This window comes from Podarcis tiliguerta (genome assembly GCF_965153285.1).
Source record: "Podarcis tiliguerta genome assembly, chromosome: 8".
Taxonomy (NCBI): Eukaryota; Metazoa; Chordata; class Lepidosauria; order Squamata; family Lacertidae; genus Podarcis; species Podarcis tiliguerta.
Window position 1 is genome coordinate 73,972,806 of NC_139541.1, and position 27,026 is coordinate 73,999,831.

The following is a 27,026-nucleotide window of genomic DNA, read 5'->3' on the forward strand; positions in this document are numbered from 1 at the left end:
GGCCCTTAAAGAAATACACATCTTGTGGAACAATAATGAACCGTCAAATTTAAAGAGACCATTCAATGCCACACTGGTTAATTGATATCTATTTACTTTTAATGTTGTTTTTATTGTATCTCTTATGTATTATTACTGAAAAACATTTTGATATTTTTTCCTTTTATGTTATAGCAGTGCACACATGTTTAAACAAACAAACAAATAGCACCTCACTTTAGATTGCCAAATTTAATAATACCTTCCATATTGTTAGTTTGAAAAGGTCCTGATTCAGGCATCAAAGAAAATTGGAACCATTACAGTGAATGTACCTTAGGAGCAATAGTCCTGAATATTTTCCCCAGATCTAGAGATTTCTTTCAATTTCTTTTTCATAGTAGAACTCCGAGTGCAACTTTTGAATGAATGCACGTCATCCAACATTTGTTTCTCAGGCAATTACAGCTTCACTGCAGGGGATGGTAAATTCTTTGAGATGAAGAAGCACTGCTGCAACACTGAACTGTGTAACAATGCAATTCTCAGCCGTAAGTTTCTGTATAATTTTAAAATCCACAACATGTTAGGGTTTTGCATTGGATTTGGCCAAAGGCTGGATAGGTAGTCAATCAGCAGTACTCAGAGGACCTGGGCCTCATTCAAATGGGGTGAGACAGCCCCAGATGGCTATATGGGTTAAGCCATGCAGCACTATTAGGGCCTCTCAAGGGGTGGAGAGGCAGGCAGGATGAAGAAGCAGACATGAGGAGAAACTGTGAAGCTACTGGGCAGCTACATCTCTGCCTGAGAAGGGATGGGTTCCCTTTCCAACCAGGCTTGTCCTGAATCTGTCCCAATGTCAATCCTAAACCCAGATTGGGTCTAGATAATCTTATTTTCAAAATAATACTTGCAGGTTCCCCACGAAAGCTGTAAAGCCCTTGGGTGAATTACAATAATATAATATACATGTACAAAAAACATGTACAAAAAACAGATAAAACCATTAACATGCTCATTATACTTTTGATTTTGGCAGTTCCTGATCACAGCGTGCTGACTGAAAATGGCCTGAAGTGCCCAGCCTGCTTCTCCGAAGGAACCACAGAGTGTGAAAGTGAGAATACCATCGACTGCCTTTGGAATGAGACCCAGTGTGTTGTTTTTAAAGGAGCTCTTCATATAGGTAACATTGCTACTCAGACAGGGGGAAAGGGCCTAGCCATTGGCTGGCTCATGCAAACTCCCTCCTGTTATACTCAGTTCCACAAGAATACATCATTTTGCTGATGTCATGATTTAGCTACATTAGTAAAGATATAGCACTTTTTATTCATTATAACACTGTGACACCAGATGGCTTGATGGAATCCTGTCTTTCGTCAATCGCATTTGCTTGTATGAAAGTTGCAATGCATTTAACTGAATTGCTTTTTTGATGTGTCTAGATCCAGCCTTAGATGAATACCTCCCAATCAACATAGTTTTGAGGAATAATGCTGTTTGGAGACAAGACAAATTTGCCAAATCCCTCCTTTCTGAAAAGAAGTGGGTATTTGGAATGAACGGGGGAAGGGAATCTGGGTTGATTTGCCCCATAAAGGAAGAGGCAGAATCAAGGCCCTTCGAGCTGCTTCTGCCCTACATTCTTTCTTCTTCTCCTTCTCCTGCCCTTTATAGCCTGGGCTTTGCAAATTTCTCTTCTAAGGGCTGAGTAAGAATTCTGAGGGGAGTTCCTGATTGGCTGTTGCAGTCCCCCCTTTTCACCTACTTCATGCTAGATGTGTTTAACATGAAACTCGTAAAATAAAAGGAGGATTCTCTGGATGCTTAGATCACAGTGGGGCAATGAGGAAGCCTCAGCTGGCATCCAACCATCCCGAGAGACAATGAAGTGCACCTCCAGCTTTTTTGTGTGTGTGGCTGCATCACACTTTTGACTCATGCCAGATTCAAACACTCAAGGCTCCCACACCAGGGAAGGGAGTATGTTTTCAAATCTTGCTGTGTGGCCACAGCATGCGGCTTTTAACATGCCCAGGAGATGGTAGGGATAGAATTCATCTCCTTTTTTTCTTTTTTCTTTTTTGCACCTGACATGCACACAAGAATTAGATTTGGTTAATCTTGTTAATTAGGCCTGTTTTCAGATCCTCTAATTTCCTAATATTTTATAAATATAACCTGTTTACTAATAATCTTTGTGTGTTGAGACTCCTTTGGGTATGATGACAATTCTGAATTACATATGAGTGTGTTTTTTTACCTTAACTTCTGATGTTGAAAATTTTGTATATTCATGTTCCAATGAAATTATGATATTTTTCAGATTTTTTAAATATACATATTTTAAAACTAACTAATTAAAATTCTCATTCACTGTCACAGGCAGAATCTTCTAGTCCCTGGGTAAAGGACTTATGTCAATATTTGTTTTCTTTTCCCTCAGCTTTTGCTAGGCTCCTCCGTTTCACGTTCCAAGGTTGTGGAACAACAGATTTTTGTGCCATCCCGGAAAACAGAAGAACACTTGGATCTGGGGAATTTGGCCTTTTTATTACCCAAAAAAGATGTTATAATGCTTCAGGAATCTCACACCAGCCTGAACATGAAGGGGAAATAGGACAGTGTAGACCTCCTCCTTGTGTATTGCAAAATCCATGGCAATGAGGGGGAATTGGAGGCCTAGTGGTAAAATCCAGGGCTTAGGATTTGTGGATCTTTCTTTTTTGCTTTTGGTGGAGGTAAACGGAAGCAAGGGGCAATGAAAAATGGGTCAAAATGTGGGGGTTGTAGATTCTAACTACAAAGAACCCTGTAGTGTATCATTAACAAATAGTTAAGTTTTCATTATGATCATTACAAGACAAAATAAATGGTTATGGGAAATAAAAATTTGGTTCTCAGTTCTGTTTCAGATACAAATGCAATTATTATTTATTGGTTTAGCTGAAGCAATTACAAAATCAAAAATACATAAAACAGGATAAAAGCAGAATTATTTTTTCTCCTTATAACCGTCACTGTAAAGGCAGAACAGACCACTTTTTCAGAGGTGTATGGGCACTTGTCCCTTAATAAAAAGTTTTATCATATACCCAATCCATCTCTCATTTGGGAGGTTTAAATATTTGAACAAAACTTCTCTTAAGTCCTCATAGATGGGACAAGCCAGCAAATAGTTGGGTAAATATTTCAGAACCTTATCTCCATGTAGGCAAACTTTTTCTACAAAGGGAATCCGGTGATAGCATCCTTCAACTATGACAGACTTCAGACACTGGAGTCACAGCTGTAAATGCTTTTCCCCATTTGGTGTTTGTGATGCTGGTTACATAGTGATGGGGTTGAATGTGTAGTTTGGCATATCAAGATGCAGGATGGTCCCACCCATGAAGCAAGGTGTGGTGACCATCATAGGTGGCTGGATTGATAGGGGTCGTCAGGAACATGGCCCCCCAGAGAACAGCAGGAGAGTCAGCCTCAGAAATTGAGCTGAGCTAGCAAAGGGCTAACTCTGCAGATGCAAGCTGTCTGTTTGAGTTTAGAGAGGACAGCCCACCCCTCCTTCTCAGAGAATTATCTGCTTGTTCTCAAGAGGAAGAGAGGAAGTGTTGGAAGCCAGGCAACCATCAGATAAGCCAAATTCTGAGGCGGTGTCTTCTGGGGAAGAAAGGTAAAAAAGGTAAAGGACCCCTAGACGATTAAGCAACTATGGGGTTGTGGCGCTCATCTCGCTTTCAGGCCATGGGAGTCAGCGCTTCTCCAAAGATAGCTTTCTGGGTCATGTGGCCAGCATGACTAAACCGCTTCTGGTGCAACGGGACACTGTAACGGAAACCAGAGCACACGGAAATGCCATTTACCTTCCCACCACAGCAGTACCTATTTATCTACTTCCACTGGTGTGCTTTTGAACTGCTATGTTGGCAGGAGCTAGGACAAAGCAACGGGAGCTCACCCCGTGATCGGCAAGCCCAAGAGGCTCAGTGCTTTAGATCACAGCGCCACCCGCATCCCTCTGGGGAAGAGACAGGCCAGCCATTCAGTCCCTGAATGAGGACAGTGGAGAAGCTTTAAGAGCAATGGAAGGGAAGAAGAAGAAAGGCGGGATTTTGGCGTTCATGGATACGATGTTCCAAGACCCCCAGAAGCAGACTGCCGCTTCCAGGCAATTGCTTAATTTGAGGCAGGGGAGTAGAACAGTGATGCAATTTTAGGCGGAGTTCAATATGTGGTGGCAACAGCTGGAGTGGGGGGAGAAGCCCCTCGTGGCGTTGTATCGAGCCGGGCTTAATGGGGACTTACTGGATGAGCTGGCCAGGATGCGCACTCTCCTCGTTAGAGAGCATGGTACAGGCTTGTCTCTGCAACTAGATCACCACGCTATGGAATGAAGGATCAGAAGGAGAGGGCCAGGCAGGCATCCATTAAAGATGGCTGGCATTCCTGACATTTCAGTGCGAAGGTTTGGCAGTATGCCCAGAGACGAACTGGGGGAGGCAGGCTCCAGACTTCACTGGCAGAGCGAGAGAGAAGAAGAAGAAAGAGGCTGTGCTTTGTCTGTGGCACGCCGTACTCTGGATGTGTTTTTCTTGTAAACAAACTTACATAAAACTGACAGAGAGTCCTTGCCGCTTATGAGGCTGCATGCCTGCCAGAGATCATTATAGGGGCAGCAGATCTGGCCTGCAAGGAATTCCTTGCCCATTGCTGCTGCCACAGTGGCAGCAACAGCTGCACTCCTTAGAAACCAGATTTACACCTCCTCTCCCAAATCAGGTCACCTCTTCAGTGGGCTCTTGGAAAATTAGGAGGTGCTGCTAGTGTCCTCCATTCCTTGTTTCCTGTGGAGATAGATAGATAGATAGATAGATATAGATATAGATATAGATATAGATATAGATATAGATATAGATATAGATATAGATATAGATATAGATATAGATATAGATATAGATATATAGATATATAGATATATCTTTATAGAGGTCCGAAAACCCATAGAACAACTTCAGAACAAAATACAGTTAAGACAGCCAACCACAAAAGAGAGAAACTGAGGCGGTCATTTTGTTTTGCCTCCAGCTTGATGATCTTTGTTTCTTTTGACCAACTAAAACTCTTTGAACACAACAGGGCTAGACTGTGCTCTGCATACCCCTTGAGATTCATCTGCAGCAACAGAGGGGTCAAGTTTCCAGTTGATGCAAGCAATTTCATCAATGTTTTTTGCAAACATGGTAATGTTAGGGTCTATAAAAGAGAGAACAGCATAAAAGTAGGAAAGAGAGGAGAAAAGAAAGGGGGAAATAAGAGAAAAGGGAAAGGAAAGGAAAAGAGGAAGTAAGGAGAGGGGAAAGAGAAATATGGGCAAGAGAGGAATGTGTGTTTGTTTAAAATGTAGATGAAAGCTATTCAGAAGGCAGATCACTGAAGACAGGTCACTTTTCATTCCTGTAGCTTATGAAAAGGACCCATCATTCTAAGAGCTTGTTCTCTTGTTGGCTTCTGATTTCTGTTCAAGAAAAGGCCAAACTCCCAGAATATTAGGATGGCCCTCTTGCTAGCCATTCTTCCCTTCAGGTCCAGGAGACACCTGTGGGTACAAAGGACATCTGGGTGACCCAGAATGCAGGAGCTGTTGCCCGATGTCTCCAGCAAAATATATCACCCAGGATGCACAAAGAGATCTGAGATTCTGGTTTGTATCCAAATAAGCACGAAAAGTACAAAGTACATATTTATTAAATAATAATAATAACAACAACAACTGTGAAGTAAGAACCCTGTTACCATATAGGAATAAAAGATCATAGAAGAAGGTCACTTAAGAATTCGGGAACACTTGAGAAAATACCTACACAGAAAACAACAAATCTGACTTAATTTAAGCTAGTGTATTTTAACACCACTTTCTGACCCTCAAAGAGATGTGGCAACCATCAGTGAGTACACATCCCTTTCCGGGGCACATCAAAATGGTCAAAAGCCTGGAAACGATGCCTTATGAGGAACGGCTAAGGGAGCTAGGCATGGTTAGCCTGGAGAAGAGGAGGTTAAGGGGTGATATGATATGATAGCCATGTTCAAATATATAAAAGGATGTCGCATAGAGGAGGGAGAAAGGTTGCTTTCTGCTGCTCCAGAGAAGCGGACACAGAGCAATGGATCCAAACTACAAGAAAGAAGATTCCACCTAAACATTAGGAAGAACTTCCTGACAGTAAGAGCTGTTCGACAGTGGAATTTGCTGCCAAGGAGTGTGGTGGAGTGTGGTGGAATCTTTGGAGGTCTTTAAGCAGAGGCTTGACAACCATATGTCAGGAGTGCTCTGATGGTGTTTCCTGCTTGGCAGGGCGTTGGACCTGATGGCCCTTGTGGTCTCTTCCAACTCTATGATTCTATGATTCTATGATCTTCCACTGTGATATGCAACAACTGGTATTAATAGGCTTAATGGCTCTCATACTGAAGGGAAGGTAGCCATCATGACTGCATAAAAAAGAACTTACTGATAAGCTACAAAACCTCCAGTTCAAACTTGAAAGGCCCCATGGATACAAGCAGGTTCCAGGTTCCCCTGAAGAGCTTGTGTGGGACATGCTAATTTTTGATTACTTTGTGCCTCATTAGGAGTAGGTTGTTTCGAGTTCAGTTTTATCATAAAGCCCGAGAGACAAACATATTCATTTAAAGTACCTGTTCACTGACAATGTAAGTGTGGTTGGACTGGAAGAGGCATCTGGCTGACTCCCACAGAGTTCCTTAGAAAGATTGCATCCAATATGAAAGAAGAGCTTTGTGTTACAATATAGAAATATAGGATTTCTGGGAAAGCATGAACTCTCTATTTCCATAGCTTCCTGCTCCTCACTGGAACAGTCCTTCCTAGTTGGTACATTTCCTTGGCCCATAAATCTGTCCAAGTCAACTCTTTCTTCTTCCATAGGTCACCTGCTGGTTCATTACTCCTTGGCTTTTGATCACTCTGCCATTATGAGGGCTTTTCTGAGTACAGTGGTACCTCGCAAGACGAAAAGAATCCGTTCCGCAAGTCTCTTCGTCTTGCGAAGCAAGCCCATTAGCGGCTTAGCGGATTAGCGCTATTAGCGGCTTAGCGGGCTTAGCGGATCAGCTGATAAGCGGCTTAGCGGATCAGCTGTTAAGTGGCTTAGCGGCTTGGGAAAAAGGGGGGGGGATGAAAAAAACCCCGCAGGAACTAGCAAGACATTTTCGTCTTGCGAAGCAAGCCCATAGCAAATTCGTTTTGCGAAGCACCTCCAAAACGGAAAACCCTTTCGTCGAGCGGGTTTTCCGCCTTGCGAGGCATTCGTCTTGCGGGGCACCACTGTATATATTTCTTCTTTGCACATTTGGTTTAGACTACTGCCTAGGCTAAACAATGCAGAGGTGTGGGAAGAGTGCAAGGGTTGGGCAAGCCCCTTTTTTCTGGTCTGAAAAAAGCAGTAAAAGGAGGCATTTGTACAGCTTCTGGAAGAAGGTGTGAGGATTCTGACAGGGTCCTACATTACAACGCTCTTCTTCCCAAAGCCAGAGCTGGACCATAAAGAAGGCTGATCGCTGAGGAATTGATGCTTTTGAATTATGGTGCTGGAGGAAGATACATCATACAGCAACACAGGTATAACAAGATAAAATTAATAAATTAAATTACGTTAAAATCAAGTACATCTCAGACCAAAAATTTCTAAATTCCATTAAAATAAAAACAATATAGCGCTTAAAATATCAAATTATCAGTAGAAATCAATATTATTTAAACAAAATCAATAATCAATAGTCATAGAGTAATCAATTTTTCATTTTATAGGCTAATACTGTTATCAGAAATCTGGCAATAGAAAGGGATCTACTCGGATCAGAATCTTGCAATAAATGCATTAGCTGTGTTTCCAAAGAGTCACCTGAGATTTCCAATAATAAAGGGGACAAAAATCTGATCCGAGAAACTGAATGTAGTGGACAACAGAATAGTATATGTTGTAAAGATTCTATAGATCTATTATCACATGCACACAGCGCTGAGATCCGACCATTGGAGAATCTATTATTCAGGACATTGGAAGGAAAGGCGTTAAATCTTGCCTTAATAAAGGCATATCTACAGACAAAGAAGTCAAATAAGATGGTATCTGCTGTGAGGGCACTATGCCAAAATTTAATGGTGAGCAAGTGCCACTGCCTAAAATGATGTTTTGTTGTAAGTCAATCTCCTCAAGTTTTTGAGTGAGGTTTTTTTTTGCTGTGGCTAGGTCCAATTCCAATAATTCTGATGGAGACAATCCATAGGTCACTACTTTAGAATGGATCTCTTTTGCCCCTAGGACGGGAAAATTATCTCTCCAGAGGCATTGGATCAAATACAGATTCGGGAGCCTATGCCTTAAGGACAACCAGTAGCAAAGCCTGCGCCTCCAAAGAGTATTTTCTAAAGATGTAGTTTTTAATTCTAAGCGAATAGCTGCATTACTAACGCACTGAGGAAGTTTTAGCAGTCATCTTAGAAATTGATTTTGAATTACCTCCAAGGGCATCAAGTTTACTGCGGTCCCCCATAAAGGAACAGCATATGCCAATGTTGCAATTACTTTAGCCTTGAATACTTTCAGGGCAGATGGAACATGAAGAGCCTCGTCCGAAAAGAAAAAGCGCAAAAGCGCAAAGGATAGGGCTTTGGCCTTGTTTAAGATATGTGCAATATGGGCCTTCCAACCCAGATTGTATTGGAGAAAAACTCCCAGGTATTGAAATTTATAGACCTGTTCAATAGGTTTTCCATCTAATTGCCACTTATAGGATTTCCGACTTTCTGAGAAGATTAGTACTTTTGATTTAGATTGATTTATAGTGAGTGAATTTGTTTTACAATATGAAACAAAGAATTTTAGTGCTCTCCTGAGGCCAATTCTTGAGAAGGATAAGATCACAGCATCATCAGCATAGAGTAATAGTGGGCAGCGATAGTTTGCGAGGTGGGGGGCATGGGTGATTTCCTGGGATTCAGCCAATGGTATCCTCATGTCACTAATGAATAAATTGAAAAGAAAAGGAGCTAGAATACATCCTTGCCGGACTCCTCTGTTGATGGGCACAGAGTTAGTGAGGTCGCCGGCTGGGGTTATTCTCACCCTAGCAGCCGACCCCTCATGCAGCTGGATTATTAACCATAAAAGTCTTCTATCAATTCCCCATCGGGCCAACTTTTCCCAGAGTAACCTTCTGGGGATGCTGTCGAATGCCGCCTCAAGGTCGATAAAAGCCGCACAGAGTTTGGCCTCGGTTTGAAGAGGAGTATTTCCGGGCTAGATGGTGCAGGACTAAAACATGGTCTGTAGTTGACTGGTTCAGTCTGAATCCTGCTTGCTCAGGGCCTATCAGTTTCTTTTCTTCAGCCCAGTGGGTAAGTCTATTCAGCAGAAAACGTGCGTATATCTTTCCAACTATTGACAATAAACTAATATTCCTGTAATTCTCCCGATTGTCTGGGGAGCCTTTTTTATATATTGGAATTATAATAGCGTCCTTCCATATTTTTGGTACTCTTCCAGTTGCATTAATAGCATCGAAAGTAACAGCCAGGATTTTTGCCCACCAGTCAGAATGTAGTTTTATAGCTTCCGCCGGAACCAAATCTGGCCCAGGGGCTTTGCCGATTTTAAGTTTAGAGATTAAATTCAAGATTTCATCGGGGTCAATAGGAGGCCAGATGTGGAGATGGTCAAATACATCATCAAGGGCGTTGGTATTGGAATCTGGTGACGCAAAATAATTCCTTAAAAAGGATTCCCAGACCAGGGCAGGAATTATTGTTAAGGGATATCTCCATGATCTTCTATTAACCAATTGCCAAAATGGCAGTGAGGTACCTGAACCAGAGGCGACTATTAGCGCCTGCCAGCGATTTTGTTGCCACTCTTGCTTAGCCATTCTCTGGGCTTGCTTATATGCTGTTTTTGCTTGTTGGTATTTCCTAGGTAATACTAAGGCGCCAGAAGATTTATATTCATTGTAAATGGCACAGAGATGTCGTCTAGCTTGTTTGCATTTTAAGTTAAACCAGGGGGCACCGGTCTTAAAATGGGCCCGATTTACTTGGATGGCTGGTACTGTAAAGAAGGACATAAGATCTTCTGTAAGCAAAGAGAATGAATTAATGATTTGTTCATGCCCGTACAGATCTGAATCTAAAACAACATGAGTTTGAATTTTCTCGTTGGAAGAATTCCATATATTTTTGGTCTTGAGTTACTGACCATTTTATTGCTCTCACTTGTTCTGCAGTATTAATTCCCATATATATGGGGTGTCTAGACTTGATGGGCTGCCAGTCAAGGGAAAGCTTGGCACTCAAGGGGAGATGGTCGCTCATTTGGATGTTTTCTATTTTAAAATAAGAAAATTTTGGGAATAAATCTCTGGAAACAATAAAATAATCGAGAACACTATTTGTAAGTGTGCTCAAATGAGTAAACTCACCCGGAATATCCGGGGGACAATTTCCATTTAAAATTCTCAAATTCAGATGTAAAATCAGCTGATAAAGAAGGGTTCCCGCTTCGTTAACCCTATTATCTTTCGATTTTCTCTGTATATGGGGGGAGAAATCCAAGTTCTGGTGATCAGGTATGACCCACTATTTGGCCTTGCCTAGCGCTTCCCAGTTTGCAGCTGTACGAGCATTAAAATCACCTCCCATGACTGCTGAAATGTTTGGGAACTTAGTATAACAGTGAGTTAGGTGTTCTTCAAGTGTCTCCCATTTGGAATGGAGATCCACTACCTGCCCCCCAGGGGGGAAATAAACATTTGTTACCAGTAATTGAAATTTCCCTCCTGAAATCAATCCTGTAATCGCGTAAGGAGAGGAAGATTTGACAAGTGTAAGTTTTGCTTGCAGTTTGAGGGAAATGGCTATTACCAAACCTCCCCTAGGGCATCCACCTTTAAGAGAGGGGCTAGCTGGAAGCAAAATGGTATCGTATCCATTTATGTCAATCACCTCCTCTTCCCAAGTTTCTTGTAGGAGAATTACTTGGAATAAATTAACAAATTTTAAGAAGTCTGGATCAGATTTCTTCCCCCTCCATCCCGCAATATTCCAGCATAAAAATGACATCGAAGGGTGGCTGGGTTGGTCGTTAGGTAATTAGGTCATATGGGAATAGGATTCTAACTTTGGGGGAGTTTCAGCTTCTAAAAAAATCAGTAATTTTCCTTTGAGAAGGTGGCAATCGTGCTATACATCCCAACTGTTTAGATTTATTGGGGTGGTTTGGCTGTTAAGTCGTGCCACTCGTCTCGCTAAAGGCAGATGTTTGGCCTAAGATAGTCAACTTTTCAGAGCCAGATGGTAGAATTAGGTGGTATTACTTAGAGAGAGCGAAATTAAGTCAACAGGTATCGTGTCACTAGTTGAGTGATCATTAGTTGTTTGAATAATTTTGTTAATACGACCTGTCGGGTCTTCAACCAGATCATTCTTCGGGGCTAAAAGTAAAGTGGAGTCGTCTCTCATTTGTTGTTCTGGTTCAGCTGATTCTATTACCGGTTCGATGGTATCTATGGATTTATTCAACTTGCACACGTTAGAAGCGAGTGGGTTGATAAAATTACAAGTAAGTGGACCCATATGGGGCACTTTACATGGAGAGCCTAATTCAGATTCGTTGAGTTCCCTCATTTTGTCCCAGGCAGATGTTGTAATCATATTTGCCTCAGAGATGGGGTGCATGATAGATGGGTCTGGTGATGGGATTTCCGTCTCCAGAGTATGGAGGAGTGGATTCATCTCAGCAACAACCAGTTGGCTGGTAGGGGTGGGTGCCTTCCCAACCCACAGGTCCAATTCTTGGTGGTATAAGCGTGGGACAGAATCTGGACCACAGTCTCTATCAAGCATATTTTGTTTAGGTAATCTCAGCTGTTCCTCCGTCACTTTTGTCAGGCAGAAGTAAAGGGTATTAATTTTATGGAGTATTTCTTTCTGAACTTCTTGCGGAAGGATGCTATAGGAGTGGAGTAAGTTATTATCAAAGCTATCTAGGTCAATTCCCTGATTCTCCGCATACCTGGGCCCAAGGAAGTCCAAACTTTGAGAGTCCTTGGCAACCAGACCAGTAGGATGTTTGGAGATGTCCTCCGCAGAGTTTATATCAATTAGAACGTGTTGATCAATCTCATGTTGAGTTTTTGGCAAATTTACAATATGGGGGATAAGTGGAATTGGAGGTGCTTCATTCTTAAAGTACCTTGAGATTCTTATACCACTCGTCTCCAGATGTTCTCTACATTTGTACACTAGTTTTGCCAGTCTCCCCTCATAGAATGAGACCACCGCTCTGGCAAGGAGTCCGTTAAAGTATAGATATTCCACTTGTGCCAAATCAGTAGGGTTGATAAGTATACCCAGCATATAGATCTTTAAAAGGGTCAATAGATGGACTTTACGCTCTTCTTGTGACAGAAGTCCTGGGGGTTTAGGATAATTTGATAAAACAAGTTTGTTTCGGTACAGCACCAGATTCCAGTTTTTATTTGTTAGATTTGTCAGATTTCTCTTCTTGGAGGGATTGGTTTCATCTACAGATAGAATGTGAGACCATGGATCTTGGATCAAAATGTCTTGCTTGGAGTTAGGTGTTAAGGATTCCAAGCAATCCATCGTTGCGTCAGGGCAAGGGTTCATAGAACGTTCTTGCTTAGAAGATTTCCTGGTTAGAAGTTTCTCAGTGTTCCCACTGGTCTCGGTTATTGGGATACCCTTGAGAAGATTAAAAAGCTTTTTAAAATCCATTTTTTTGTAACGCACTGCCTTAACATTTTTAACATTTCTGCTCTTTTTTACCCTTAAGGGTCTCCTTTTCAAGACAGTAGTCCTACCAGATCTCTTGGCTTTCCTTGATGATCTGTTTTTGTAGGTGGTAGGAAGGGAGTTGTTATTACTTTCCACTTCTACAGTCACCCCGCTGGATTCCCTACAGAGAGTTTTGTAAGTGTCCATCATTATAGTGAGAATTTTTGTACAGGTAGCCAGGTGAGATTTTATATTTTCGATATCCTCAGTTAAAAGCACAAGCCATTTGATAACTGACAAGTCCTCGTCCTCATTTGTCTCAAGTTGGGAGCAGGAGTCTCTTGATGTTTTAGGATTTCCCGGAGACATCTCTGCAATTTGTTTTAACATTAGTTCTTCCACTTCTCGGACTCGGGATGGTTCAGGAGAAGCTTGGGATTTAAGTCTCTGTTTTGGGAGTACTTCGGTGGCTGTGCCAATTATGTTTGGATTTACTTTGGGCTTTATTGGTCCTTTGTTGTGGCATTCTTCTACACAATCCCCTCTCTGCACAGCCGGCCCTTCAGTGCAGGAGGGAGGAGTTTCAGTTTCCTGCTGATTCTCACTCGGCTTGACTTTACCCTTATTCTTAAAGGGCCGAGAGCTTTTTATTTGAGCTCCCTTTAGGGTTGCTCTTTAGAGAGAGGTCCTAGATCACTCCGATAAAAGCCTAGTGTTCTACAGCCACTCCTGGTCGTCACCATTATTTATCTTGTAAAGGACAAGTTAGTAAAAATCTCACCTCGGTTCATTGGCTCCGTCGGGTGTTGCAGGAGGGTTCTCCGCGGGACTACTTCCAAGGTAAGCAGGTCTTCAAAGCACCTAACTCCGGTGCTTTGTGAAATAATGAGTGAGATTCTAAGAGGATTCTAAGAGGAGGAGGAAGAAAACCAGATTCCTTCAGTTTCAGAAGCTCCTTGTTTCTCGGTGTTCTCCGTCGGTAAAGCCTTTTGTCCCTCTCTTCAGCGAGGCATTTAGAGAACCAGCAGTTTATCAGCGTCGTCAATAAAACAATAAAACGTTAGCTAAGAAAAACAGGGGCAGTGGTGAGGTGATAAGGCAGCCAATAAATCATTAAAACTGTAAAATTTAGGGTCCGAGAAGGCTAAAAAACTACTTAAAATCTTAATTAAAAGCAGGCGAACCTGACTATGCTGCTATCTCCGTCGCCATCTTGCCTCCTCCCCCAAAGAAAGTCTGGTGCTGGAGGAAATTCTTGAGAGTCCCATGAACTGCAAGAAGATCAAACCTATCCATTCTTAAGGAAATCAGCCCTGAGCGCTCACTGGAAGGACAGATCGTGAAGCTGAGGCTCCAATACTTTGGCTACCTCGTGAGAAGAGAAGGCTGCCTGGAAAAGACCCTGATGTTGGGAAAGATGGAGAGCACAAGGAGAAGGGGACGACAAAGGACGAGCTGGTTGGATAGTGTTCTCGAAGCTAGCAGCATGAGTTTGACCAAACTGCAGGAGGCAGTGGAAGACAAGAGTGCCTGGCGTGCTCTGGTCCATGGGGTCACGAAGAGTTGGACACAACTAAACAATTAAACAACAATAACAAGTAGGCCTAACATAAATCATGACGCAAAGCGAAGGGCACCCCAAGATAGACAGCTTAGTGCAGAATGTCCTCTGTGCCTTCTGTGCTGTGTGTGACTAAAATGTACCTTGGGTGGTGGGAAATGAGGGTATTGCTCTGTCCCTCAGCAGTTAAACATAAGGTGAACATGCTGGATCAGGGCAATCACCCCTCAAGTCCAGCATCTCAACAGATCCCTGTGGGAACCCTGCAAGCTGGACTTGACTTCGACTGCGACAATATTCTGTCCATCAGCAATTCCCAGGTACCAAGTATTCAGAGGCAAACTTCCTTTGACAGTAGAGGTAGAACATAGCCATTGTGGGTAACTTTGCCCTGCCTGAATTTCTCTAATCCTCTTTTTAAGTCATTTAAATTGGTGGCCATCAATGCCTCCTGTTAGGGTTGCCATATCTTGAAGAGCAAAAAAGAGCACAGCCAGGTTCTTCTTATCCTTTGAAAATGGTAGATGGGATTTCAAGTGGGTATAAATAACTAGCAGGGGTAAATTCAAAACAATGTGGCTTAGAACAGTCATCACCAAACTGAACAGCTTAGTCAAAGTATCTCTCCCTGTCCTGACATCTGACACAATTAGACCAAGGAGGGGCAAAATTCTGTAAAATGATTTAATTAACTCTCAATAATGATCTTGGAGTCATTGTATTCTATTCAGTGCCTACCAGTGTGCCCTTGACACCTTTCAACAGCCCTGAGTTATGTCTAGCTTTGCCAGCTGAGCAAAGTGCAGTATCTGAGCAGTATCTTGAGGCTTTCAGTACCTGAGCAGTATCTTGAGGCTTTCATTGCATTTTGATTAGTGGCCTGGAAGATTGTACATTGTTCTTTGCAGTTCGATAAGACCCTACATCAAGTAAGAGCAAAGACAGAGGCACTGGCTCAGAATATACCTTTATCCATCAAGGAGCCATCAACTTCCCATAGACCTTTGATGTGATAGTCTTAGCAGTTTGTGCACATGTCTGTAGCAAATGAGGGCTATAGCCAGGCACTGAAGAATATGGTTTGCTGTCTCAGCCATTGTGGGAAGAGATTTCAAAACATTATTGCAAGCCATTCAAACAGTGCTTGCAGCAGAACAACTAAAGCACAAAATTAATTGTTCTAATTTAATGAGGGACACAGTCAGATGTCCTCAATTGACATTGCAGCCTTCTTGGGAAAAGTTGCTTATTTGGAGCTGTCCTTGATCCTGCAGTATACGTACCAGGGGAGTTGACACCTTCCCTGCTGCCCTGCACCAATATATGGCTCCTTTAAAATTTCTGCTTTAAAAATGCTATGTAGATACAGCCTAATAAAACTGAAAGGCACGCATGCTTTTGAAATAAGAATTTAAAAATGCAGATTACAAAAAAGCATTGAGGAGCTGTAGTAGCCTGGCTGCATAAAACAACAAAGTCTCAGAGGAGCACAGTATCAGATTCAGCTAGAGGCACTTTATTTAAGTATGTTCCTCTTTATCTTGGTGGTGAACAAACAACACCCATTCCCGGACCTCACTGAACAATTTGTTCCCAAGTGTTGCCTGCACCATGAGTCCTTGGCCTATAAATCCCTCCAGGTAAGCCTCTACCTGCATCCATCTCTGTTCTGAGTCTTTCTAGAAGGATGAAGGCACTCCTGAGCACATGCCTCCTCTTGGCCCCACTTTCTGCAGGTAAGATGGGGAACATTTTATTATCTTGGAACAGATCACATTAACCCACTTAACCCACAGTAACCCACTGGTGAGGATCCAGAGGATTCTGGATTCCCTATTACTACTCATTGGTTGTGGAAATCTGAGAAGCTGAATTTAAAAGAGCCCGTGTGCTGTTGTGATTAGAGTGTTAGACAAGGATCCAGGAGGCCAGGGTTTGAATCCCCACTCAGCCATGAAGCTCACTGGGGGATCCTAGACCAGTCATTATACCTTGGCTTAACCTACTTTACAGGAATCTTCTGCGGATAAAATGGGGAGGGGAGAACTATGCACACAGCCTTGAGCTTCTGGGAGGAAGTGACTGCAGATAAATAAATAAATTGGAAAAAATACAAATTAAGAGCAAGTGTCATTGATTGATTGTGTTATCCCTAGTCCAGGATGCTGTCCTCACACTGGCCAACCCAATGACTATGGGAAGCTCACAATCAGGACCTCAGCACAGCAGCACTCTGCCTTACCGTTGGTTCCAGCAACTGATAGAGGAAATATTTTACTTTTGCTATTGGAGGTAGTACATAGCCATCATGATTTGTAGCCACTGAGAGTCTTAGTTTAATTGTACCCAGATCTAAGCTTGTAACCAAACAGTGGGAATAAAATGTATTTAAGTGAGAGTCTGGATGGGAGGAAAAGTGGGCCATGGAAAGGGAGGGTTCACCTCCCCACCTCTTGGAAATAATTCAGCCAGTGTTCTGAATGATGACTTCGAGAGTTTTAATTAATGAGTGTTTATTCATTTCATTTCATTCTATTAAAATGCTTTTAAAATTGAACTCCTTTTAAGTTAAAAGTTTTAATTTGCTATCACCGCCTCCTCTTAGTCTCATTAAGCAAACCGCAAAACCAACTAATAATAATGTTAATTATCATAATAATCCATGAAGTAAACTTTTGCTTCTGTCTTCAGTATTACCTCTGGACTGCAGATATGCTTTTAACAATACTGGAATGACATACAATGACTATCTTAAAACAACTTGTGACTGGAAGAAATATTCCTGTGTTGCCAGTGTTCTGCGTACAAATATAAGTAAGATTTTCCTGCCTTTTTGTCTTTTGCTGTTGGATTAGATCCAGGTTAAGATTGTTGAACGTTAAGGGTTCTACTAGCATATAGAAGTCTATGCTAGGGCAACTCAGCCGTGAAAAAAGTGAGTTGAGGAAGCTGTAGCACTTCAACTATAGATGAATTAGAACTCCCATCAGCTTCAGCTAGCCTGGCCACCAGTCAGGGGTGATGGGAGAGGTAGTCCAACAACATCTGGAGGATCACAGCTTCCCAATCCTGAAGTAAACAATGGTTTGTAAATGAAAATGGGGAACCTAACATCACCTGATCACAATCAGTGGCTGGATCTGGGTGCTGATCTCCAAGCTTGGACAATTTGATTTGCATTAATGAGAAATCCCTGTGTAATGGTTCTAGGGGTTGCTCGTGCGTAAGTTGCCGTTACTCCTGGCTAGGTTGCCTGGTTGAACCCTTTCTGTCTGGACAGCCTCAAGTTCCGTGGCTGCCTCAGTCGCTGGCAGAATCCGTCAGTGGGCGTTTCTTAAACCTCTTCCAGCATAGAAGCTGTTTGACGCCCAGTCTCCTCCCCCTTTGCCTGCGCGGAAGTTTTCTGCGCAAAGTGGGTGTGGGCAACGGAGTACTCATGCCCTCTCCGCTGGTCTCCTGCGAAGAGTCCTGGAGCCACCTCTCCGATTCCCCCATCTGCCCCCCTTCTCCACTGGTGTTACGCTGATTTCCTTCCCCAGAGGATGGGCTACCTCTCCCCCTACTGGGACCCTCTCCACCATCGTCCTGGAGCCTCCTCTCCCCCTCCTGCTCCGATGGCAGTTCCCTGACACCCTGCTTACCCTTCTAAAAGTTTTGACTGTTTACAATGGTTTTTAAGATACACTATAAATTTTCCCCATTCCTTATTAAAATTCCAGTCTTCCTGTTTTCTGATTCTTCCAGTCATTTTTGTCAATTCAGCATAATCCCTCAACTTAATCTGCCATTCTCCTCTAGTAGGGTGTTCATCTTCTTTCCATCTCTGGGCCAATAACATTCGTGCAGCCGTGGTCGCATACATAATTAGTCATTTCTGTTCTCTTGGGATTTCGGCACCTAGGATTCCTAAAAGAAAAGCTTTGGGGGGGTTTTAAATAAAAAAGTTATTTTAAACCTTTTTTAACTCATAATAAATCATTTCCTGAACCTCCAATACTATCTTACATGTCCACCACATTTCTAACATACAATTGACCCAGTTTTGTATATTTTTGCTAATTTACTGCTATTTATATCATTTTCAAATAATTTTCTTTCAGCATGTAACATGCTGTAAATTTAAAACCCCAATCCCATAACTTCTCCCACGCTGTAAATTGTATGTTATCCCCAAAATCTGTGGCCCATACTAGCCATTAAATATACATTGATATCAGTTTCTTTACTTTTAATACAGTTTTTATTGTCTGCTTTATGCATTAAAGCTGGAAAACATTTTGATATTTTTTCTTTCTATGATATAGTGGTGTATACATATTTTAATTAATAAAAAAGGAACAGCCCATCACTTTAGACTGAGAAATTTAATAACACTTTGTATATTGTATGAAAAGGTCCTCATTCAGACAATACAAAAAAATTTGGAACCATTGCAACAAATGTGCCTGAGTAGCAATAGACCTGCCTATTTCCCGCCCCCACCCCCAAACTGGGTATTTCTTTCAAATTCTTTTTCATAGTGAAACCCCGACTGCAACTTTTGAATAAATGCTCGCCATCCAGCTCTTGTGTCTCGGGCCATTACAGCTTCACTACAGTAGATGATAAATTCTTTGAGATGAAGAAGTACTGCTGCAAGACGGAACTGTGTAACAATGCAACTCTCAGCTGTAAGTTTCTGCATCATTTTAGAATCCTTAACATGTTAAGGCTGTGCACTGGATTTGGCCAAGGCCTGGATCCTTAGTCAATCAGCAGTATTCAGAGGACCTGTGCCTCATTCAAATAGGGTGAGCAGCTCAAGACTATTACGGACTCTCAAGGTGGAGAGTCAGGCAGGATGGGGAGGCAGGCATGAGGAGAAACTGTGAAAAAGAGGGACCTACTGGGCAACTACAGCTCTGCCTGAGAAGGGATGGGTTGCCTAACACTAACCTTATACCTGGTAGTCTTAGGGCGGTTCACTGAAACTCACAGGTTATTGCTGAAGAGCAGAAGAGAGACATAATTTCTGCATAAAAATAGGGATCTAAGATCCTATAATTTCAAAGAGGCTACACCATAACCAATGGCATGAAAACCTTCAGAGAGATCAAGAAAGAAAAGAAAGTTCACACTCCCCCCCCCCCACCCGAATTTGGGCAAAGGTCATTCATCTCAGAGACCAATGGTGACTTTGTCCCATGCTCAGTCCTGAACCCAGATTGTGTCCAGATTATATTTCATCCATGAGTATGTGCAGCTACCCCACCAAAACTATAAGGGCCTAGGGTGGGTTACAATAATATAACACAGAGATACAAAAACAGACAAAACCATTAACAGTCTCACTATACATTTGATTTTGGCAGTTCCTGACCGCAAGATGCTGGCTGAAAATGGCCTGAAGTGCCCAGCCTGCTTCTCCAAAGGAAAGAAAAAGTGTAAAAGTGAGAAGACCATCAACTGCCTTGAGAATGAGACCCAGTGTGTTGATTTTCAAGGATCACTTTTTAGAGGTAACATTGCTACTCAGATGGGGAAAGGGCCTAGTCATCAGATGGTTCATGCAGACTCCCTCCTGTTCTCCTATTCTCCTTCCCACCCTTTCCCTTTCCCTTGCATCTTGCTGGAAAAATGAGAGGGACCACATCTTTCACTGGCCCCACTGTGCACCCTTCCTTAGTGTTCTGCCTACCTGGACTTTGTCCTTAAACTCTCATAATGACACTAGCTTGTCCAGAAGAAGGATTGAGAGTGAGATGTTTATATAAAATACCCTTCTGAACAAAAGTAAAAAGTGCATTCATGGCTTCACCCCAGTTGCATCTGGATCTCTCCACCACTGGAATGTAGTCCAGGACAAAATTTGTTCCTCTTCCTGAAAAAACATATTATGGAAAAGGATTGTAATTTTGCTGTTTAGTCGTTTAGTCATGTCCAACTCTTCGGACCCCATGGACCAGAGCACGCCAGACACTCCTGTCTTCCACTGCCTCCCACAGTTTGGTCAAACTCATGCTGGTAGCTTCAAGAACACTGTCCAACCATCTTGTCCTCTGTCATCGCCTTCTCCTTGTGCCCTCCATCTTTCCCAACATCAGGGTCTTTTCCAGGGAGTCTTCTCTTCTCATGAGGCAGCCAAAGTATTGGAGCCTCAGCTTCAGGATCTGTCCTTCCAGTGAGCGCTCAGGGCTAATTCAGGGCTCAGGGGATTGTAATACATTTCCTTAAATTTTGTGACAATGAGCGGTATCTGGCTAACTCAGACCATTACTGCAAGGATTTATAGTGCATCAGAATTCATGTATATTCATGTTCCAGTGAAATTATGATATTTTTCAGATTTCTTAAATATGCACATTTTAATACTAACTTAGTAAAATTCCCTTTTTAGCATCACAGGCATCCTCTCCTATTCCCTGGGTAAAGGACTCATGTCAACATTTGTTTTCTTTTTTCCCTAGTTCTCATTGAGCAGCACAATTTCACTTTCCAAGGTTGTGGAACAGCAGATTTTTGTGCACTTCGTGAAAATGGAAGAGTTGTAACTGCAATGGGGAGCTTTCTCCTTTTAGTTATCCAAGAAAGCTGTTATAATGCTTCACGAATCTCACACTAGCTTGAATATGAAGGGTAAATGGGACAGTGTAGACCCCTCCTTGTGTATTCCAAAATTCATGGCAATTAGAGGGAATTAGAGGCCTAGTGGTGAAATCCAGGACTCAGGATCTCTGGTTCTTACTTTTTTGCTTTTGGTGGCAGTAAAGCGAAGCAAGGGGCAGAGAAAAAGGATTCAGAATTGTCAGTTTGCATTTCTTGGTGCAGAAAATATTGATCTGGTGTATAATAATAACAATATAATATTTTTATACTCTGCCCATCTGGCTGGGCTTCCCCAGCCACTCTGGGCAGCTCCCAACTGAATATTAAAACACAATACAGCATTAAACATTAAAAACTTCCCTAAACAGGGAGGCCTTCAGATGTCTTTGAAAAGTAAGATAGTTGCTTATTGCCTTGACATATGATGGGAGGGCGTTCCACAGGGCAGGCGCCACTACTGAGAAGGCTCTCTGCCTGCAGACATCTTCCCTATTCTGATTAATTCAAGGGGGCTCTGGAAACTTCTCTGTATGAAAGAAACAAGCAGAAGGGTCATGATGTTTAGGTTACTCCTTCAGAGAAGCTTAGTACAGCTGGCTTAAACTGCTTATGTTATCTCTTTTTTAAGGTCATATTAAGAGGCCAGAAGGAGCCCGGGTTTCATTTCTCTTTTTATATCTCTTTCTTCTGGTGTGGAGTTCAGTTTATAGTGTTAAGGTTTAGACTTATTGTAAGTTATTGTAAGTTTATGTAAAGTCTGCTGCAACTGGATTTCTTGTGGACAGTGCCAATCCTGAATGCATTGTGTACGTGACCATTGTGTTCATTTGCCTTCAGTAGCAGTAAAAGTCTGCTGGATGAAATATTAATTGCCTCCGGTCTATTGTGGGGGGAATCCTGAAACGTGTTTAAGTTTTTACTCTGCTAACTATACATTGGGATCTTCTCTGGATTGATATTGAGTAGAATTTCCATGACAGTTGTGTGGGGATTGTGTATAATAACTATAAAGAACCCTGCAATGTTTCAATAAAAAATACTTAAGTTTTCATTCTGTTCATTACAATACGAAATAAATGGTTATGGGAAATAAAATGCCGGATCTCAGATCTGTTTCTTTCAGATAGAAATGCAAGTATTATTTATTGGTTTAGCCAAAGAGATTACAAAAGATAAAATACATAAAAGAGGTTAAAAACAAAACAAAATACATTGCACAGAGTTCATACACAGAGTCTCATATGACAGAGTTCATACACTGGAGTTGTAGAGCTGTAAAAGCTTTTCCCCATTTGGTATTTGTAATGCTAGTTACATACTGAGGGGGAGGGGGCTGAATGAGTAGTCTGGCATTCTAAAGTGCAGGACTGTCCCAACCATGAGGCTAGGTGTGACAACCATCTTAGGCGGCTGGATCCATAAGATCAGGAGATCTGGCCTCCAGAGAATTCCCTGCCCACTGCTGCTGCCTCAGTGGCAGAAACAGCTGCACTGCACTCCTGAGAGACCAGATTGGCCCCTTCCCCCAAAATCAGGTCACCTCTTCAGTGGCCTCTTGGGCAATAGACAACAGGGCTAGACTGTGCTCTGCATACCCCTTGAGACTCATCTGCAGTAACAGAGGGGTCAAGTTTCCAGTGGATGCAAGCAATTTCATCCTCAATATTTTTTGCAAACAAGTCACAGCATTGACAAGTTGCAAGCACACTCCCTGGCTCCCAATGACATGCCCTCCCCATTTTCACTTTGGAGAATTTCTCACCCAGCCACTCATCCTGGGAGATGGCCACTTCTCCACCTCTCAACCTGGTTACTGGCACCAGGTGGAGATTTTCCTCTGGGCCCAAGCACACATGCATATTGTATAAAGGTGCAAAACCCTTCTCTCACACTCTGTGAAACATAGATGCACAGAGTTTTTTTAAAAAAACTGGGCAACGGCACACCACCTGCTTGTGACTCCAGAGCCTTCCCCGATCTCCTTCCCCTTCCCCCTTTGTTTTGACAGATCAGGGGAGGCTCTGGAGTAACGGGCGAATGGCTGTTGCCCAGAAGGGGCCAGCCTGGGAGTGCAGTTGGCTCTGGTTGGTTTCAGGAGCTGCTTGCTGTTTGCTGACGTGGTGCCACGGCAGAGAGCAACTCCTGAAGCCAGCCAGAGCCAACTGTGCTAATAGGCTGGCTCTGGGCTGCTGAGGCTGCCGCTGCCACATTTTCCAGGGACAGATTTGCAAATTGGGGGACTGTCCCCAGGAACCGGGCACATCTGGTAACCCTACAATAGGAGGTGCTACTGATCTCCTCCCACTCTTGTTTCCAATGTAGCTCTTTATTCCTCACCTCTTGCATTCTTCCTGATGTCGATCTTAACTCAACCCTTCTTTCCTGGAATGGGGAGGCACAATTTTGTGGTTTGCCTCATCTGGCAACATGTCTTGGGGAAGCCTTGCCAAGGAGCACATATGACCAGACAGGCAGAAGTGTGATTAGCACAGAAATCATGATTTAAAATATGAGATTTCCTGAACTCATCCAGCTCATCTCTCCTGAAAGTGAACTACAGGCCAGGGCATGACAACTGGTCTGTGTCTCCTATATGCCTTCAGACAGGGTGCCATAGACAGTGCCCCATGCCCCAACCTGGCAGGAAACCTTGGTCATGCATACAACAGGCACCAGTAGTTTAAGGATAATAAAGGTAAAGGTACCCCTGCCCGTTCGGGCCAGTCTTGCCAGACTCTAGGGTTGTGCACTCATCTCACTCTATAGGCCGGGAGCCAGTGCTGTCCGCAGACACTTCCGGGTCACGTGGCCAGCGTGACAAGCTGGCTCGCCAGATGCAGCACACGGAACGCCGTTTACCTTCCCGCTGCTAAGCGGTCCCTATTTATCTACTTGCACCCGGAGGTGCTTTCGAACTGCTAGGTTGGCAGGCGCTGGGACCTAACAACTGGAGCGCACCCCACCGTGGGGATTCGAACCGCCGACCATGCGATCGGCAAGTCCTAGGCGCTGAGGCTTTAACCCACAGCGCCACCCACGTCCCATAAGGATAATACCTCCTGCCAATTGCTTATGCCCAACCCCCCAGAGTTTGATGGATGATGTCATATGATAAAATAGAAGGAGCAGAAGGAGGAGGAGAAGGAGGAGGGTTTGGATTTGATATCCTGCTTTATCACTACCCTACAGAGTCTCAAAGCGGCTAACAGTCTCCTTTTCCGTCCTTCCCCACAACAAACACTCTGTGAGGTGAGTGAGGCTGAGAGACTTCAGAGAAGTGTGACTGGCCCAAGGTCACCCAGCAGCTGCATGTGGAGTAGCGGGGACACGAACACAGTTCACCAGATTACGAGTCTACTGCTCTTAACCACTACACCACACTGGCTCTCTTAACCCTTAACATAGCCACAAATCACACGCAATATCACTGCTGAATATCGCCTCCTCGTGGCAGCAAACAATCCAATCAATCATGGTGTTTGGGGGGGGGGTCAGTGTGGTGAAATATCAGCTGGTTGGCTGGCATACAAATCCCCCAATGCTGCTTGGCCAGCAAGTGCTCTAGGGAGCGTTTCTTGCCCACGGTGCTGTGGGGAGGGGGGAGCAGCTGCCCACTTTGCCAAAACCCAGGAATGGCCCTGCTGCGGCGATGGTGCATGTGCCAACAGAGAGGGCCACCAGGCCATTGTTTGCAGGATCATGGAGAACTCTAAGAGATCAACTTCCTCTAATGATGGCTGGAGTCAGTGGCGGAGGAAGACTTTCCGACTCCCACGGTGGGGTGCCGAGGGACAGGGCAAACCCCACACAGCGCCCACACCAACGGTGCACCCGTGCCCTCGGCAGCCCTACAGCTGGGGGGGCGGAGGCAGTGGGCGGACAGCGTGGAGGCTGCGGGCTCTTGAGATGCCTGGCTTGGGCATGCTGCAGGCCCTGCGGTGAGTGCCACCTGCCATCAGGGTGACACCCGAGGCGGCCTGCACCCACCACACTACACTTCCTACACCACTAGCTGGAGTTTCTTTTCTTTCTTTCTTTTTAATTTTTTTTATTAGGTTTTTGGTCCCTTTGGAGAAGCAGTCTGGGAACTTCAAACCATTTTCAGCCAGCACGTTGTGATCAGGAACTGCCAAAATCAAAAGTATAGTGAGCATGTTAATGGTTTTAGAGGTAATGCTGAGGACAGGAGCAAAATATTACTTTGTGGATTATTAACATCAGTATTATTTGGTTTTGTGGTTTGCTTAATGAGACACAGCGGAGGAGATGATAGTGAATTAAAATATTTAAATTAAAAGAGGTTCAATTTAATAAGCATTTTAATAAAATAAAATAAAATAAAATAAAACAAAACACCCATTAATTAAAATTCTTGAAGCCATTGTCCAGAACACAGGTTTAATTATTTCTAAGAGGTGGGGATGTGAACCCTCCCTCTCCCATGGCCAACTTTTCCTCCCATCCAGACTCTCACTTAAATATATTTTCTTCCCACTGTTTGGTTACAAGCTTAAATCTGAACATAATTAAACTATGGAATTTTCTACAAGACATAGTGGATGCCACCAATTAGGCAAATTGATGGAGAATAAGACTCTCAGTAGCTACAAATCATCTGGCTCTGTCCCTGCTCCTCCAGCCTAGCAGATTGAAAGCGTACTAGTGGAAGTAGATAAAGAGGAACCTCTGTGACGTGAAGCTAAATGGTGTTTCTGTGGGCTCTTGCTTCCATCACAGTGTACCATTACATCAGAAGTGGTTCAGTCACGCTGACCACATGACCTGGAAAGCTGTCTGTGGAAAATTGTCAGCTCCCTTGGCCTGAAAGCGAGATGAGAGCCGCAACCCCATAGTTGCCTTTGACTGGACTTAACCATCCAAGGCTCCTTTATCTTTTCCTTTTTTACTGTCACATCCAAAGTCTATGGGAAGTTGCTGGGTCCTTCATGGATAAAGAGCAATATACTGAGCAAAGTGCAATGAAAGCCTCAAGGTACTGCTCAGGTGACTGCTCAGGTGCCAAACTAGACATAGCTCAGGGCTGTTGAAAGATGCCAGGGACACACTGGTAGGCACTGAATAGAATACAAGGACTCGAAGATCAACACTGAGAGCTGATTAAATCATTTTCCGGAACTTAATCCCTCCTTGTTTTAATTATGTCAGATTGTTGGGACAGGGAGAGATACTTTGACTCAGCTGTTCTGCTTAGTGATGACTGTCCTTGGCCACGTTGTCTTGAACTGAATCCAGCTAGTTGTTTATACCTGCTTCAAATCCCACCCTCCATTTTCAGAAGACAAGAAGAACCCTGCAGTGTAGCAGCATCCTTCTTGGAGTGGCTGATCAGATGTCCATGGGTACAGGACTATCATGAGAGGAGGGCAGTAGCCCACTCCCACTGTTCTCCCCAAGCAACTGGAAATAGTACATCCATCAGAATTAATAGCCCCTGATAGCCTCTTCCATAAATGTGACTAATCCACAGTTAGGTCTATCCAACTGTGGCTTTCATTGTTATGTGGGTTTTCTATAGCTCAGCCAGTAGAGCATGAGGCTCTTAATCTCATGGTCGAGTCCCATGGGGGGAACTGAGGGGTTGGACTAGATGGCCCTTGGGGTCCCTTCCAACTCTACAATTTGATGATTAAACTGAAGAATTTTGCTTATATAGATTATGCTTTGCTTCAGCAGAATTTCTGATGTCCTGGAGAAGCTAAACTAATTTATCTAGGTCTATTTAGCAATGCAACGCCTTCCTTGATAGCCAAGGATGCTTCTCAAGTTTCTACCCCATCCCTCACCAATAAATATATTTGGCTGGAAGGATTGGAGGTAGGGGGTGGGTATTTTAGCAGAACTTGCCCATACTTGTTACTCATTCTCCATTGGCTATCTGGCAAAACGTAGTTAATAGTTTCATTCCAGAAGGGAAGAGAAGCAGGATGGATTGTCTGAGCTTATACCACCCCAGAATTAAAGGAGGCCTAGGGCCACAAGCCTCAAGTGGTACCATAAGGCTTTTAAAATAAAACAGCTAATACATGTTATTAGTGGTTTGGCTTCAATTCCTTAGGTTAA

General features: G+C 43.2%; 1 protein-coding gene across 2 annotated transcripts in view; it reads left to right on the forward strand.

Annotated features, from left to right (window-relative positions):
• The window catches only part of LOC310684624 (uncharacterized protein), a 211,110-nt gene that overhangs the window by 36,069 nt on the left and 148,015 nt on the right, over nucleotides 1-27,026 (forward strand). Inside the window, exons 2-4 of one of the 2 annotated variants that reach the window (XR_014514765.1) lie at nucleotides 381-530; nucleotides 1,022-1,168; nucleotides 2,432-2,862. Coding sequence is in view for 1 of the 2 variants with exons in the window: in XM_083456033.1 (XP_083312159.1) it covers nucleotides 438-530; nucleotides 19,712-19,858 (240 nt within the window). In the remaining variant the exon portion in view is untranslated. Of the gene's footprint in view, nucleotides 1-380; nucleotides 531-1,021; nucleotides 1,169-2,431; nucleotides 2,863-19,711; nucleotides 19,859-27,026 lie in introns of those variants that run through there. The other variant, XM_083456033.1, reaches the window with a different exon arrangement.